The sequence below is a fragment of the Phascolarctos cinereus genome, unplaced genomic scaffold (genome assembly GCF_003287225.1).
Source record: "Phascolarctos cinereus isolate Bilbo 61053 unplaced genomic scaffold, phaCin_HiC Scaffold_726;HRSCAF=1367, whole genome shotgun sequence".
Taxonomy (NCBI): domain Eukaryota; kingdom Metazoa; phylum Chordata; class Mammalia; order Diprotodontia; family Phascolarctidae; genus Phascolarctos; species Phascolarctos cinereus.
The window spans coordinates 84836881-84854509 of record NW_027556098.1 but is presented as its reverse complement, the minus strand read 5'-3'; the positions used below and the strand labels follow the sequence as shown (position 1 = coordinate 84854509).

The window sequence follows — 17629 nt, the reverse complement described above, 5'->3', positions numbered from 1 at the left end:
TAATATCTAATAAATATCTATGCTACCCAGTCAAAACAAATAGAAACTGTCAAGTATCTACCTTTAAAAATATTATTCATTTACTAGGACTTAATCCCTACATTTTACTCTCCAAATATTTTTTTAGCAGTAAATGTTTTTCCCCTACCACCCTTCCCAGTCTAGACAGACAGTACTACCTGGTACTGCATAGATAACAAAATGAACAAGACTAACATTCTTTACTTTCTACAGTAAATTCTTACCAGCTCTGGCATGCAGCTGCCTTCAAAGTATATCAGATATGCAGCCACTGATTAGATGGTCTTTGCCATTGACCTTAGACATTCTGAGATCAGAAACCCAAAAGAAAAAAAAAGCAGTATTTCCAATAAATAGTAAAACCTCAAATCTGTGCACATAGGTATGTTTTAGGTATATCTTTTAAATTCATAACCCTTCTGTTCTCTTCCAGATTTTGCCTATTTTCTCCTCTGGGTATCCCAGTCATGGGGAATACCACCCTCTTCCTCTCCCCCTTCCTTCTGTCCCTCTTTACTCCCTCTTGGTGATAAAAGAGAGGTCTCAAGACAATTTTAAAACATTCTTTTAATGCCTAACAGGAAGCTGCTCAAATAAAAACCCAAGGTGATTTTGAAATTCGCAGGAATCAGTGAAGTTTGATCATAAGCTCAGAAATCCCTAATTTAGAAGGCCTATTGTGATTCATATTTCTTTCCTCACTAGGAAATTCAAAAAGATGGCATGTTTTAACAAAACAAATCCCAGATCGCTCTATTTCAAACAGCCAATGACTAGAAAGAGAAAGCAGATAATATTTACTTTGTTCTCATAGTCGATTTTTTCGTTATTTAACACAATGTAACACAAAACAAAAGCAGACAGTCCCGCCACAACCACAGACATAAAATCTATCCATAATATCCATTAGAAAAATTCTAACAGGAGAATAATAGCAAAAACTGTCTGTACCCACCCCATACGGATAACAAACCTAACAATAAAGACAAAATCCATACAACAGAATAATTAGGTATTGAGGCTACCTAATAAATGCTTAGTGAAATTAGCTCTCAGAAACATTTTCCCATGCCAGAGCTGCCACAGAAGCCATTGTAAAAGGAAAGACTAGATAGTATGAGGCATAGTGGACAGCGATCTGGACTTGGAGTCAGCAAGACTACATGGATAAGAGTCACACAGAAGCATAAGGCATGGAGGGGCTGCAATCCGCATCAGTGGAGAGAACATTCTACTTAAAAGTGAGTCCTTTGGGGAAAGCACAAATACTATATATCTATAGAAATTATTTAAAACAATACTTGATCTGTTCATGCAGGATCCATTTTAATGTTTTGTATATATAATAGCCAGATATCATTTGGATGAGTTTTTAAACCTTTCTTTAATTATCCCACCTTTTGCTGATGTATTCTTGCATTTCTCATAACATTTTTGCTTACTAAACCACAATCTCCCTTTCTCTGAACCCAAAGGATATTTCAGAACGTCACCATCTCCTCCTCTTCCTCCTCTATCTTCTTTCTTTTTTTTTTTCTCCCTCCCTCCCTCTCAGGAAAAGGGTGAGCAAAATTAAAGCAAGAAAAAAGATAGGTAGTTGACAGGTGATTCTTTCTGTTACCAATCTTATTAGCTACTTGTGTGGCCCTGAGCAAGTCTCTCCAACCCAGTTTCTTCATCTGTAAAATGGGAATAATAATGCACCTCCCCTACCACATTAGTGCATGGATCAAATGAGACAATATATATATAAAATTCTTTGCAAACCTCAGAAGCAGTATATAAAAATAAGCTATTAATAGCTTTATTAGTTTTGATGCTATAAGAAAAAAGACAACCTTGAGATAAAGTTCTCCTAACATCTTCCCAAAGAGTTAATCACTTAAGAAGATTTAATTAAGCACATATGTTGTGTCTGTGCTAGGCACTGGGGCCACAAATACAAGGAATAAAATAATCCCTATGCATAAGGAGCTTCCATGCTAAGGTGAGGGAGACAGCAAGTCCATTGATAAAACCAGACTAAATTTGTTGTTCAGTCACTTTTTAGTGGTGTCTGACTATTCATGACTCCATCTGGGGTTTTCTTGGCAAAGATATGGAGTGATTCCCCATTTCCTTCTCCAGCTCATTTTACAGATGAGGAAACTGAGGCAAACAGTGTTAAGTGACTTGGGCAGGGTCACACAGCTAGTAAGTGTCTGAGGCCAGATTTGAACTCAGGGAGATGAGTCTTCCATGTACTCTATCCATTGTGCCACCTAGCCACTCTACAGAATAAATATAAAGTGAATAAACAACAAAGTAGCTAAATACAAAATAATGTGGGAAAAAAGATGGCTAGCATTTAGAAGGATCAGGGAAAGCTTCCTGTAGGAGTCAGTGCTTGAGTTGAGCACTGAAGGGAGCAGGCGATTCTGACTTCAAAACGACTCAGAGGTGAGGTAGGAGTGAATTCCAGGCACTGGGGATGGATGGAGTGTTGTATGTAAGGAACAGAGAGAAAGCCAGTTTGACTGAATCACTGTGTGCTAAAGGGAATAAGGCTCAGGAAAGCTGGAAAGAGGCTGGGATAAGGTTGTGAAGGGTTTAAAAAGCTAAACGGAGTTAATTAATGAAGCAGCATTTATGAATCACAAAGTGTATGTCAGGCACTGTGCTGAGCACTTCAAATATACAAAGAAATGCAAATCCATGGAGTTCACAACTTAATGGGTGCGACTGTGAAAAAAACCATGTAGGAACAAGATATATACAGAGTAAGTCAGAGACAATTTCAGAGGGAAATCACTCGCATTAAGGGAGATGGGAAAAGCTTCTTAAAGAAGGCGAATTTTAGCTCAGATTCGAAGGAAGTCAGGGAAGTCAGGAGGTGGAGATGAGGGAGCCTTCCAGTCCTGAGGATCGATGAGTGAAAATGCAGAGAGTTGGAAGATAATGTTTTGTTTGAGGAACAAGGAAGCCAGTGTCACTGACTACTGCCTACCATACGTGAAGGGGAGAAAGGCGGAAGAAGAATGAAAATGGGGGGTGAGGGAGAGAAGTGAGCTTATGAAGGGCTTCAAATGCCAAACAGAGTATTTTATATTTGACCTTGAGGTAACGCAGTCAATGGAGTATATATAGAATGACAGGTAGGGAGGAGCATAATATGATTAGACCTACATTTTGCAAAGGTCACTTTGACAGCTGAGTGAAGAATGGACAGCAGTGGGAAGAGACTGGAAACAGGAAAACCAACTAACAGGCCAGTATAGTTCTGTAAGTGTGAGGTGATAAGGGCCTGCACCATGGTGGGAGCCAGTGTCAGGAGAAAAGGGACTGTACAAAAGTGATTTGAAGGTGAACTTAGCAACAGATGGATATGAAGAGTAAAAAAGGGAAAGAGGGGTCAAGGGTGAAACCTAGGTTGTGAGTCAGGACAACTGGAAGCATGGTCAGTCCACCCAATGGGATTTTTTAAGCATCCACTACGATGTGTGGAACTTATGCTAAGCACCCTCAAGACAGCAAAGTCAGGAAGAGGGGAGAGTTTGGGGGGGAAAGACTATACAGTTTATACCGTTCAGTTAATACAGAGGAGTTTCTGTTTTAACCTAGAGGCAACAGAATTGATTGGGCAGAAGGCTGAGAGCTATGCTCAAGGAGTATCCCATTGGCAGCAAAGCATATAATGGACTGAAGAAGCAGGGAGACTCATTAGGACACTACCGCAATAATCTAATGGAGAGGAGATGAGGAAATGAAGGAAGGTGGCAGCTGTGTGAAGAGTAAGAAGACGTCAGACGTGAGAAGTGGGATAAAGGTAGAAACGGTGATCTTTGGCAACTGATTAGATATGTGAGGTGAGGGTGAGGACTTCAGCATCATTCTGAGATTACAAACCTGGGAGATGAGAAAGATGATACTGCCTTTTAACAGAAATAGGTGGAATCTGAAACCAGGTCTTCCCGCAGTAGAGGCAAAAAAAAAAATTTAAAAAATTTAAAAAAAATATATATATATATATTTTACATTATACCATGGAGTGGGATAGGAAAGAGAATATTATATATACATACATATACATATATGCATACACAGATATATTTTGGTTTTTACTCACATCAATACACAAGAAACTACCCCTCATAGCTTTTTTTTGTTTTTTGGGTGGTGGTTTTTTTTTTTTGCTTTTTGGTGAGGCAATTAGGGTTAAGTGACTTTCCCAGGGTCACACAGCTAGTAAGTGTCAAGTGTCTGAGGCTGGATTTGAACTCCTGACTCCAGGGCTGGTGCTCTATTCACTGTACCACCTAGCTGCTTCCCCACTCCCATAGCTTTTTAAAATCTGAATCCTGCTTCAGACACTGACTAGCTGTGTGATCACAGAAATCATTTAGCCTCTCATTGCTTCAGTTTTCTTACTCTGCAAAATCTGCAAAGCACCACCTTCCCAGGGTTGTTGTAAGGCTCAGATAAGACAATTTTAAAAAAAATAATAAAGCACCATATAAATTCTAGCTATTATTATTACATTATTATTACTATTATTATTCTCTTGGACAACAAACTTCAGCATCCCGGCACTCATAGGGTCATAGACTGAGCTCAAGAAGTGATTCCAGGAAAATGGGGCCCAGTGAGGAGCAGTGACTTACCCAAGGTCACAGAGGTCAGTAACAGGCAGAATTTAAGCCTAAGATTAAATCTGACTACTAAAAGAGAACCCTGATGACTCCACCATCTTTCTATTCACCCAAATGGGAAACCTTGGAGTCACCTCTGAAGCTCCTCTCTTCCTTATCCTCACCGCCCCAAAGTGCAATCAGTTGTTCAGTTCTACATCCACAAAATCATTGGCATCATTCCCTTCCTTCCACTCTGACAATCATCATTCTCCCTCTCATCTGGACAATTATAATCAGTTCCCCTTCCTAGAGTCTCTCTCTGCAATCCACTCTCATGCAGCTGCCAAAATAATCTTCCTAGGACACAGATCTGATCTTGTCACACACCCCTAATCAAAACCATAGTTGTTATTAACCTCTAGGATAAAAGATAAACCCTTTAGCTGCTTGGCATATAAGATCCCCCTATAACTGAGTCCGAAACAACCTTATTTTACATTACTCCCATTCATGGATATTACATATGAGTCAAATTTGATTTCTGTTTCCAAAGCTCAATATGCTAACTTCCACCTTCGAGCAAACATAGAGACCATCCTCTGGTACTGAATCATACTCTCTCCCCATTTCTGACTTTATGCCTCATCTTCCTTTACAGTTCAGCCTCCATAATACCTCCTCCATTTAGACTTCCCTAATACCCCTACATGATGTCCTATTCTTCCTCAAATATTACTGTTTTGTTGTTTTTTTCCTTTGACTCATCACCTTGAGATGACAGCGTAGGATGAGCCATCACCTTTTATCACACTTATCTGTGTATTCTCCCCACCCCTTAACCTGACAGATTGTTTTGTCTTTAAGATCAGAAGATTTTATCTCTGTCTTTGCATCCTACCTTTCAATAAGTATAATAACAAGATACGTGTTTATTAAATTTGTCTAACCTTTAAATCAATGCCTTTCCTGGATGTGATGTGAAAAAAGTATACAATTTCATTAAACATACATTTATATGGCTGTGTTTCCAAATTTATGTTACTATTAATAATATCATATTATTAATTAGTCTAGGTTATTATTAGTTATATTATTAATTAATATTAATGTTATATTAATAATATTAATAACACTATTACTAATTAATAATATCACCATTACTATGAGTGAATTAGGCTACTAAAAATGAAGTCTCACTTGAGATAACAGATCATCACCTATAATAAATAATATATTAAAAGCAACCAGCTGGCCTTGTAAGGATCTCTAAAAGGAAGTTTAAGCTAGTACATAGCAGGAGTACAGTGATTCTTGAATAACAATGATAAAAGCAAATTATCCACCCATAGAGAAATAGTAAGGTAGCAGAAAAGCCAATAAAATGACTGTAAAACGTTTCATATCAGAGAGTACATAATGACAATAATAATGAATGCAAAGGATAAAATGGAAAAAATATAAGAAAGACTTACCAAACACTGAATTCATGATAAACTAGAAAAAGAAACAAGGAAATATAAAACCAACAAGAAACTCAAGCAGTGGGTTCACATTCACAATGATTGAAGAAAACAAGTGTCATCCCATGAGTCACCATAAAAGAAAAAGACAAGAAAAAATGTTTTCTTTTTTAAATGACACCAAAGTAACCACCAAAGGGAAAAAAAAAGAAGAAACATCATCACCCAAAATATTGGAGGTGAAGGGAGGTATAGGACTCCTTTTCAACATAAAATAGATGGTTACTGATCCAAAAATCAACAGGTAAGAAGAAATTAGATACCTGAAACAAAATCTTGTCTTTGACACAGACCAATGAGTATCAGCTACAGCCTTAGATATTTAACTTGTCACATCAATAATGTTACTAGTGAAATTCAAACTCTTCAGCTTAGACCAGGGTACAAGTCAGGGCAAACTGAACTCTTACAGAAGACAATAACAATTTTAAATTTAGATTGTGTGGAGTGGGCAACTTAGAACTGGATCCACTTCTATTTAAGTAGCCAAAGTCCTCAATGCTCCCTTTAGAGGACAGCAGAACAAAATGGCAGGAGATATGTTGTATTTAACTGTTAAGACATTTGCTTTTCCAGTATTAACTCTATTTATATTTGTTTTGTAAACTTCTTTTCTTTATTTTGTGACATTTTTTGAGATCCAGGTTCACTTCTTCCCCCTAGCCTTTTCCCTACCCATTAAGAAGGCAAGCAATATGATGCTCATTAATATGTCAAGTCATGCAAAACATATTTCTATATTAGCCATGTTACCAAAAAAATGCAAGAAAAATAAAGCAAGCTAAAAAAAAAGTCTCAATCTGCATTCAGAATTCATCAGTACTCTCTCTGGAAGTGGATGGGATTTCACTTCATGGGTCCTTTGGAACTGTCTTAGAACTGAGGAGAGCAGATAAGTCTTTCACAGTTGATTATCTTTACAACATTGTAGTTACTGTCTATCATCTCTCCTAGTTTTGCTCCCTTCATTTTGCAACAGTTCACTGTAAATCCTCCCAGGTTTTTCTGAAACCATTCACCTTGTCATTTCTTATAGCACAACAGTATTCCATCACAATCACACACCACAACTTGTTCATCCATTCCCCAACTGATGGGCATCCCTTGCAATTTCCAATTCTTTGCCACCACAAAAAGAGCTACTATAGATATTTTTGTACAAATAGGTCCTTTTCCTTTGATCTTTTTGGGATACAGACCTAGTAGTGCAATTGCTTGGTCAAAGGGTATACATAATTTTGTAGTCCTTTGGGCGGATATTCACATTCTTAATTAAAACAAATGTTTAGAAATCAAATAGTGACTTTCTAAATAAATATGTGCAAAGTATATCATTTAAGATTTAACTGTTTTAAAAGAAGTGGAAACAAACGAGGTGTCCATCTGTTCAGGACTAGCTAACCAAGTTGCAATCTGTGAAGTTAATGGAGTATTACTGTTATAAGAAATGATGAATACAGAGAAGCATATGAAGACTTATAAGAATGGATGAAAAGCAGAGTAAGAAAAAGCAGGCAAGCAATACTGCCAATGATCACAATGTAAACAAACAAACAAACAAAAACAAGATATCAAAAGTGAATGCTGTGAAATTATCAAGAAGACCAGCCTCAAAGAAGAGATATCTGAAGGTATTTTCTCCCCCCTCTCCTTTGCACAGGTGGAAGACTATGGCTTTAGAACACTACACATAATGTCAGACCCTTTGATACACTGGTTAGTTTGCGGATCTATTTTTATTTTGCTCTTTTTAACATTTTTGTTTTAAGGAATGGGTCTCTGGGAAAGGGAGAGAAGAGAGATACACTGGGAAATATAAGTGATATAAAAATAAAAGATAAACTTAAAATGTATTCTCAAAAATATTTAACTGTTATAAGACTAGATTTAAAATTTTATTAGAATATTTTCAGTTGAAAATAAAAAAGAAAATACTACATGCAAACTTCACATGTTGGTTTATAAAGAGAAGAACTGAGCAAAAACATTGTTAAACATATACATTAGCCTTCAGCATATATTTTATCAGCATCAGTTAACTGAATCCATTTGGGAAAACAAAACAAAACAAACAAAACAAAACAAAAACATGCTTCCCCAGATATCAATTTTCCCAGATTGAAACGATCATCATTTTCTTTTATTGGTTTACGAGCAGGCAAAAGGGAAAATAAATCTTCCTTAGAAGTAAGAGAAAATGAGTCACTGCCTGATGAATAAGGATGACATTTGGCTCTACTTAAGGATCTGTGTAATATTATGAGAGAGTCCAGATTTTCTGGCTTGGATTTGTTACATATTTAAGTTTAGAATAACTTTCTGGAATATGGTGGCTATTGTACAAAACCAAAACGGAAAAAGAAAATCAAGTTTTATTTCTTGGAATAAAGGTTTACTTTCAGCAAGATGCTCTCTCTCTCCCTCCCTGTGATCCACGTCAGGGCACTAGAAATGATCCAGGTGTTTGCACAGACAGAACAGCCCCACCCCCCCCCAGCTTCCTAATGATCAAGATATAAATTTATGTCTGCTTAGCCAACTGTGGATACTTGTACTCACTATTCATTTCAATGTAGCCCCAGTTTTAAACTCTTCTGGTTTAAATCTACCCCTAAACAAACACTGAAGAAATTTACATGTGTTAAAGCAGAAAGCTGAAACTAATCTGTCGCCAAAGCTATTTTTTTTTGTTGTTGCTGCTGTTGTTACAATGGTAGGCATTTACTCAAACTTCCTTTATTTTTAACTATCACAAAATATGACAACTCCAAGATATCTTTAGGTCTCATAGCTACCTCTGACAGAGGAGAGCTATCATCTCCCAAGTACAAAAGTTAAGTAATACACTGACCATCATGTTTTGTCATGCCAAAAATATATTGCAGCAACTGGACAGTACTGGGCAGAGATACCAGCTAAACCTAACTCAAATTCAAATCTTTTGCTCCACAAAAGAGTTGACTGAGTGAAAGCATTTGGAGCTGAGAGTAGAAACTGATTTCGATTTCTCTTCGCTAAACCTAATACAAGTGTTCAGTCAAAGTGACAGGGCCCACATAAAGGAAATAGACAGAATACCTTGACTATAAAATTCTACTTTTTTGATAAACAAGAGGAATGGAGATTTTTGCCAATTCTTTCAATTCCAGTGGGCTTCATAGCAAATCTGGATGATGGAGCAAAGGAAAACGAAATTTTAAATACTAGGCTAAATCCCAAATCTGTAAATCTAAATAAGCTAATGAGAATGCACATAGACTTTCCTGGTGAAGTCTCCAAAAGTCATTTCTCCCACAGCTGCTATGAACAACAGTAATAGAAAAAAACATCCTTCTGAAGGATAAATCTCTGAGGGAAAAATCCATCAAGAAGACAGTTTCTGGTTCCCCTAATATATGAAAAATATTAAGACCAGCAGGATAAAAGAGTTCATTAGTTACTAGAGAAAGCCCACCAGTTTAGCCTCTGACACTAGTGGGGGTAGAGAGTGGGGAGAGTTGAGGGCAAGGGAAATGCTTTTTCATTGATTTGGGTGGGAAAAATGTAGCTTTTGACTTCAACACAATGATCTATTTATCTGGTCTGACAAGGCCAATCAATCTACTTACTTTGATTTATTATCAGTAGTGCTAGAATACTGTTAGTCTTGAGTTAGTGGGGGTAGGGACAAAATCTAGTCATTGGTCCCTTCTGCACAATGCTTCACTTCAGCCCTGTCGCCAAACAACTAGAGATTTATGTCTGGCCCAGGTGACACAGTGAGTCAGTGATGAGCCTTGGAACAGAACAAAGATTGTTTTTTAATTGTTTCATATTTACAGATGGTCCACAATGTGCTCAGTCTCTGGAATACTGGCGCACTGTTATTTGTCTCCATTAAATCCAGGGTCCAAAAGAAATTAGGATGGCTTCACTGAGCATCAGGCTGAGTTAGGCCCTAAACAAAAGTAGGCATTGAGTGAAAAAGAAATTTACTACATTCTACTTCCTATTTGTTGTTGTTATTGTTTTGATGAGAATCTTTGTAAAGAAAAGGGATGCCATTTTTAGTTCAGAGGTTCATAAGACTGTAAACTTAGAACTGGAAAGGACCTTAGTAACCAAGTCTGGCCCTCTTATTTTACAGACAAATAAACTGAGGCCCAGAGAGGTTACATAGAAGGTTGTACAATTACTAAGTATCTGGGGAGGTATCTGAGCCTGGTTTTTCTGATTCAAGGCTCAATTCTTGATCCATTACTCTATACACCTCTCCCTTACATAGCATACTAGAAAACAGAAATAATCATGAGAGAAAAAATACTTCCATTTTTATTTTAAGTACTTAGATATTTTTACTCATAATATCTAGACAATGATCTCAGGCTTTGATATCACTTTACTAAGTGTGATTACATAAATCTAGTTCCAACCCACCTTTCTAGCCTACTTCTTCCTGTTCAATTCTCTATGGTCTAGGGAAGGGGAAAGGAAAGAAAAACATTTCTATAGCATTTACTATGCTCCGGGTACTAAGCTAAGTGCTTTACAAATATTATTTCATTTGATCTAGCCCAGGGGTTCTTAACTTTTTGTGTGTTATGGACCTTTTTAAATGCATAAAATGAAATGCAGAGAATTACAAAGAAAAACAATTATAGTGAATTAGTTATAAAAAAAATTTTTAAAAAACAAGCTCATGAATGTGGGCATTTAAGAACCCTTGCTCTAGATGATTTCAGAGGTACTTTCCTTCCTTCTAGCTCTAAATCCTATAATATTATGATTCTATAACTTTGGGACTCAGGTACTGGGGGCAATTTGTACAAGATGTCTTAGTAGTTAATCTGGATATCAAGGAGTAAAATTATGAAAGAATCCAATTATAGTGAAATACAGTTATCAAAATGGGTAGCACACACACAAAAAAAAGATTCTCAGACCCCAGATTAACAAGCCTTGGTTTAGCCAAACGGAATCATTAGTAATTTCCTGACCTCTTCATGGCCCTCACTGTCCCTGTATATCCATACATTTGTCCTCCATACAGTGACCATTTCCCCCATTCTGCCATCTATGGGAAACTTTCCCTTCCTTCAAGGTCCAACATATGCACTAGGCACCTTCTCCATAAAGCTTCCCGGTTCCTCTTAAATAGAAATGATCTCTCCTTCCTTAAATCTCTTAGGCCATTCCACCTGACCTCACAGGATCACCTTTCCCAGAGGGGACATTTATTCCAACCACCTTTATTTTGCAGATGAGAAAACTGAGGCACTGGTAGGTGAAGGGATTTTCTCAATCACACGATGGCAGTCCTCTGAATTTAGACCCTTTGACTCCAAACCCATTCTCTTTATTCTGCATTATGTCCCTTTCTTTGCATGCGCACATACTGTAAATTTTATTATAACTATTTGTATATACTTCATCTTTCCTATGAGAATATAAGCCCATGGATGTCAGGAATTGGGAAAGTTTTTCTTCTATGTCAATGGTTCTTCATCTGGGATGCACAGATCTAGAAGTCCATGGACAGACTGACAGGTGAAGAGGAGGGGGGAGGAGGTCTGTGAATTTGCATGGAAAAAAAAAGGCATCTTTATTTCATTATAATTGATTTCCTTTGTAATCGATCAATAAACATTTATTAAGGCCCTACTAGGTGCCAGGCACTGTTCTTAGCACTAAGGACACAAAAAGAGGCAGAGACAGCCCCTGCCCTCAAGGAGTTCACAATCAAATAGGGGAGATGGCGTGCAAACAAATCTGTAAAAACAACTGATATACAGGCTAAATAGAACTAATTGAGAGGGAAGGCACTAGAATTAAGAGAGGTTAGGAAAGGCTTCCTGCAGAAGAAAGGATTTTAGCCAGCGAGGTTAGCAGGCAGAGATGAGAAGGGAGAACATTCTAGGCCAGGAGAACAGAGAAAATGCCCCGAGCCAAGAGATGGAATGTCATGGTGTTTGTGGAATAGACAGGAGGCCACCGTCACCAGATCAAAGAGTACGTGTCAGGGTTTAAGGTGTAAGAAGACTAGAATGGCAGGAGATGGCTAGTTTGGAAATGGCTTTGAATGACAAACAGGGGGTTTTATATTATTTTATTATTTATATTATTACTTTTATATTTGATCCTGGAAGCAATAGGGAGCCACTGAAGTTTATTGAGCAGAGGGGTGACCTGGTCAGACCTGTGCTCTAGGAAAATCACTTTAATGGCTAAATGGAGGATGAACTGGAGTGGGGAAGAAATTTGAGGGGCAGTTAGGTGGCGCAGTTGCACCGGCCCTGAAGTCAGGAGGACCTGAGTTCAAATCTGGCCTCAGACCAAACGCTTGACACTCACTAGCTGCGTGACTCTGGGCAAGTCACTTAACCCCAACTGCAAAAAAAAAAAAAAGGAAGAAACTTGAGGCAGCAGACCCATCAGCAGGCTAATACAATAATTGAGACATGAGGTGATGAGGGCCTGCACGAGACAGGTGACAGTGTCAGAGGAGAGAGGCGGACGTATTTAAGAGATGTTGCAAAGGTGAAATCAACAGGCCTTGGCAACAGATTGGATGTGTACTTTATTCTATGTGTTCTGAGAAGAGGCCCTCAGGCCTCGCCAGACTGCCAGATGGGTCCCCAACACATAAAAGGTTAAAGAACTTCTGAAAAGGAGAAGGGGGGAAGGGAATACGCATTTATATAGCAACTATTATTACTTAACTCTGTTTACCTCAGTTTCCTCATCTGCAAAATGAGATGGGGAAGGAAATGGCAAACCACTCCAGTACCTTTGCCAAGAAAACCCCAGATGGGGTCATGAAGAGTCTGACACAACTGAAGGACAACAACACACAACAGAACCTTTTATGGGCCAGGCGCTTAACAAACAGTATCTCATTTACTTCTCACAACAACACTGTGAAGTAGGTACTGTTACTGTCCTCATTTTACAGTTGAGGAAACTGAGGCAGACAGAGGTTAAATGACTTGCCTAGGGTCACACAGCCAGTAAGTGTCTGAGGCCACATTCGAATTTGAGCCTTCCTGACACCACCCAGAAAAGAAAACTATTCTCTTCTGCACGCATTCAATTTAAACCGATTCAGATTTAATTTCATATAGTAAGTACTTCATAAATGTTTGTATGATTTAGATGTGAATTTGTAGGCCTCACAGCATAAGTGTACTTTTAGGTAGATATACATGTTTCCTCAGCCCACTGACATGAAAAAGTTGAAAAAAAAAACAGCAATGTAGGAGTATCTAGAAAGGGGAAGGACATACTGGTAACTGCAAGTGGGTGCCAAATTAAATTTAGAGACCTGGATCCGATTTTTTTTTCAAGCCTTTAGAATTATGAAACCAATTCTCAAGACTGTATTGAGTCATGCTTTCTGCACGTCTGTGGTTTCCATTTACAGTACAATACTAATTCTTACAACCAGGAGACTCCTACTCTGCAACATGAAACTTTTAAATGCAAAATATAAATACTATAGCTTCTAGCAACTAGGGAGCACCGGCAAATATTTATTCTGAACATATCTAAAAAGGAATTGCTAACCAGGACAGCTGAAGGCAGGGGTGGGGAGAGGGTGGGGGAGGGAGGTGTATGTAGGCAGAGAGGTTAAGGGAGTAGAGAAAGGGTCTGGCCTGTAACTGAGAGTAGGGATGGGAAGGGAGGAAAAGCAGGAAGAGAGAGACAGAGATATAACACTAATATCTAGCGCAGTATACAAAAAAAAGAGCCTGACACTCAAGATATTGACTGAAGAGAGTCTTTCACTGTCTAAATTTTGTGAAGGATTAGCTGTTATTCCCCATCATTATATAAACTTGACTTCTTTCTTCTATTTCAGGGGTTCTTAACTTTCTTTGCGTGTGCAGCCATATATGGACTCCTCCTCAGCATGATGCTTTTAATTGCTTAAAATAAAAAAGACACAGGAAATACAAAGGAAATCAATTATATTAAAAGAAAGATACAAAATTTTTCCCCATCCAAGTTCACAGTCTTCCTGAACCCAGGTTCACAATCCCTGTTATGTCTTTCAGTGTGTTCTACTTCCTTTGTAACTAATCACAGACCACAGAACAGTGCTCTCCACCCAATGGATACTGACTTTATGTTGCCAAAGGCTGAAAGGGGAAAAAACCGAGGACACATGCATACAGATCACTGCAATATAATATACTGGAAACAGGTAACATCTACTGAATAAGCTCATATTCTTCTATCATTGAAACAAAGCCAGTCAAATAAAGAGCAGACGTGTAAACACATATACCTACACAAAACAGAAACTTGACTACAACAAGCCTGTAACTGAAAACTTTGCAAAAATAAAGAGGTTGCAAATGACCTCGTGGGCCATGGTTCAACCCTTCACCCAAATGGAGAACAGCCATCTACCCACATTACCAACAAGTGTTCATCCAGCTTTTGCTTGAAGATCCCTAGAGATAAGAAGCTCATCGCCAGGAATTGCCAATGAATGTTAAACAATGTACTGTGTACTAAATATATCTATTCACATGCTGCCTCAGTGCCCAGAAGAATAACATTCAGAAGGACCGAGGCCAGCATGATGCTAAGAGGTCCACTGCCTGTGGCTCAAATGTGTATAGCACACAAAGTTCTGGCACCGGCACTATAAAATAATCATTATTATTTTAGGTAACATTCATAGGCTTAGTATTTTATTAAGCACTTTGTCTCATTTGATACTGTGTCCAACTAAACGTGTATCCTCACTCAGTTAAAAGTTAACCCATCTGTCCAAATGGCTTTTCATAAAGAAATATGGCAAATAATCCCAAAGCTTTTAGTAAAAAAAAAAAAAAAAAAGAAAAACCACCAAAGGAACACTCTTTTTATCACTCTTCCTCCCCGCTGCCAGAAAAGTTCTCTGAACATTCTCTCCAGATCAGCATTAGTTTGGATGGACTCTTTTAGGGCTGATTTTTTTTTTCTATTATCATGATGAAAAGATTTTTGTAAGTACATTTTATTTAATTTTTGGAAATCAAAAACTCAAAAGTCTATTTGAGAGGATAGGGTTAACTAAGTGATTCAAATCACGCATCAACTCTCGTCATACCTCTTTTGTTCGTTCTTATAACTGTGTCAGAAGACAGCAAAGAGCTTCCATTGGACACTTCCTGCATGGGCTTCTCGGGAGGTTTGCTGGAAAGGGTTTCTTTCTTCATCTCCTTCTTTATCTCCTGTGGGGATTAAAAAAAAAAAGACTACTTTGAAATTTTAGGATGCCTCACTAAGTATTTTAAGCTTCTTCTTTCCAAAAACAAACATTCCACTTTTGAACTACAATAACCCCAACTTGCAAGACGTGAGGTCAACACATGTTCTTTCCAATGCCCCCCCACCCAAGTTGTTTTATCTATTTGAAAGAGGGCCTTAGGAAATAGAAAACTGACAATTGCGAGGATGTGATCAATATGTGACCAAGGTCACAGGACTGTTAAGATCTTAGGTCTGGGGCTGGAAAGGACCTCAGAGGCCATCTGCTAAGGCTGTGCTTTACAAATAAATGCACCAGCCCAATATCACTTATTGAGAGATCAATACCTTATATGTGTGCTTTTTGAAAGATGGAAAGCCTGGGACCAGTCACAGTCATGCTGAAAGAGACTATCAATGCTTTAAAACCTCCCAATGAATATACACCATTTATTGAAGCCATAAGGTGCCCACATGGGATTAAAGAAGAATGTTCTAAATCATTGGCATTGTTTATAGCACTATACTAACCATGGAATCATGATGAAATAATTCTCAGTTAGAATTTATATACAGTTAGCAAAAGCATATAGCTTGGTTCCTTCTCATTTTTTAACTCTTTTTTTGGGGGGAGGGGTTTGAAAGACCTTTCAGTGTGGAAGTTCCCTCTGGTGATGCAAACAGGCAACCTGTCTACAATATATAGTCTTAGGGAATTTTCTGACAGGCTGAACGAGGTTAAGTGACTTGCCCATAGTCACAGAGAGAGTGCCACAATATCAGAGGCAGAATCTGAACCCAGGGCTTTCTGACTCCAATGCCAGTCTGCTATCCATTATGACACACTACTTCTCAGTACTTAATTCCAAATAAGGAATTTTTTTAAGGAAGCAAAAAATGTTGATTGTCCTGATGACTGAGCTGGCTTCATTCAAGGCAGCTAGGTTGCAGTTTATAAAATGCTAGACCTGGAGTCAGAAAACCTTGAGTTCCAACCTGGCCTAAGATATTAGCTTTGTGACACTAGGCAAGTCACTTATATCCATTTTTTAAATGATATTCACAATGTTTTCCTTCATTACTGCAGATAACCGGGACTCCATTAGTCATTTACAGAGTAACACTCCTCCTTTTAGACCCTCATTTAGAAAACCCTTCCCATTTTAAACATTCACTGCAATATTATTTTAAGCGCAAGGAAGAGAATGAGAAGGGGGACTTCCTACCCCTGTGCTATTTAGTTGCTGTAGGCACAGAATTTCGTCATGAATGATGAGGTTTTAGCATGGTACCAATGTGTTAAACTACCTGTAAAATTATGGTCATGCCTTTATGAGATATGAACAAGTCTTCTGAACAAATCAGAAGGCGTAATGTGTGCTCAGCAAAGGAGAAAACCAGACATGTCTTTCAAGGGCTGAGTTTCTAGCCTTCTGTGCATTTGTGGGAGAATGCACAAGTTTAAGGGAGGGAATGTTTTGAAGCTACATTCTCACAAGGTCATTGTAGTAAATACATTTGCCATGACCTAACTGTTAAGGGAAAGCACACAAGGAATTAGTGTGGAATGAAGCCCCAGTGGGTTGACCCTGGAATCCTTGGTGGCGACCATCACTGACAAATCCATCATCTTACTAGTTTGAGTTTATGGCTGAAGGGGTACCCTAGAAGGCATGGTACATAAGTAACTGCACATTTCTATAGAGTAACAATTAATGGTCCCAAACACCACTGGCTTACAAACTAGTACACATTTCAGGCTTAACGTGTCCAAAACAGAACTGATTATGTTTCCCACCCAAATCTTTCCCTCTTCTAAACCTCTGTTTTTGTCAACAGTACCATTTTGCTCCCAGTCACCCAACAGCATGATCTCGTGGTGATCTTCCACTCCTAACTCATTCTACATCTCCAATCTATTGCCAAATACTGTTTGTTCTATTTTCACAATGTTGTTCATATATGTCCCTTCTCTCTACTCATACCTCCAACCACCCTAGTCCAGGCCCTCATCCCCTCTTGAAAGGATTGCTGCAACAACCTTTTATCTGGTCTCCCTGACTCAAATCCCTCCACCTTGAATCAATAATTACTCAACTTGCCAAGGTGATTTTTTATTTTTCCTAAGTCTGACCAAATCATTCTCCTTCTCAATAAGCTGCCTTGGCTCCCTATTACCTCCATGATCCAATACAAAATTCTCTGTCTGGTAATTAAAGCTCTTTATGACATGACTTCTTCTTATACCCTAACCCTTGA

General features: G+C 38.3%; 1 protein-coding gene across 5 annotated transcripts in view; it reads right to left on the bottom strand.

Moving 5' to 3' along the window:
- Positions 1–17629, bottom strand: part of SH3KBP1 (SH3 domain containing kinase binding protein 1) — a 446742-nt gene that overhangs the window by 264862 nt on the left and 164251 nt on the right. For all 5 annotated transcript variants that reach the window (XM_020989928.2, XM_020989930.2, XM_020989932.2 and 2 more), the window contains one exon: positions 15231–15354. In XM_020989928.2, coding sequence (XP_020845587.1) covers positions 15231–15354 — 124 coding nt within the window. The remainder of the gene's footprint in view (positions 1–15230; positions 15355–17629) is intronic.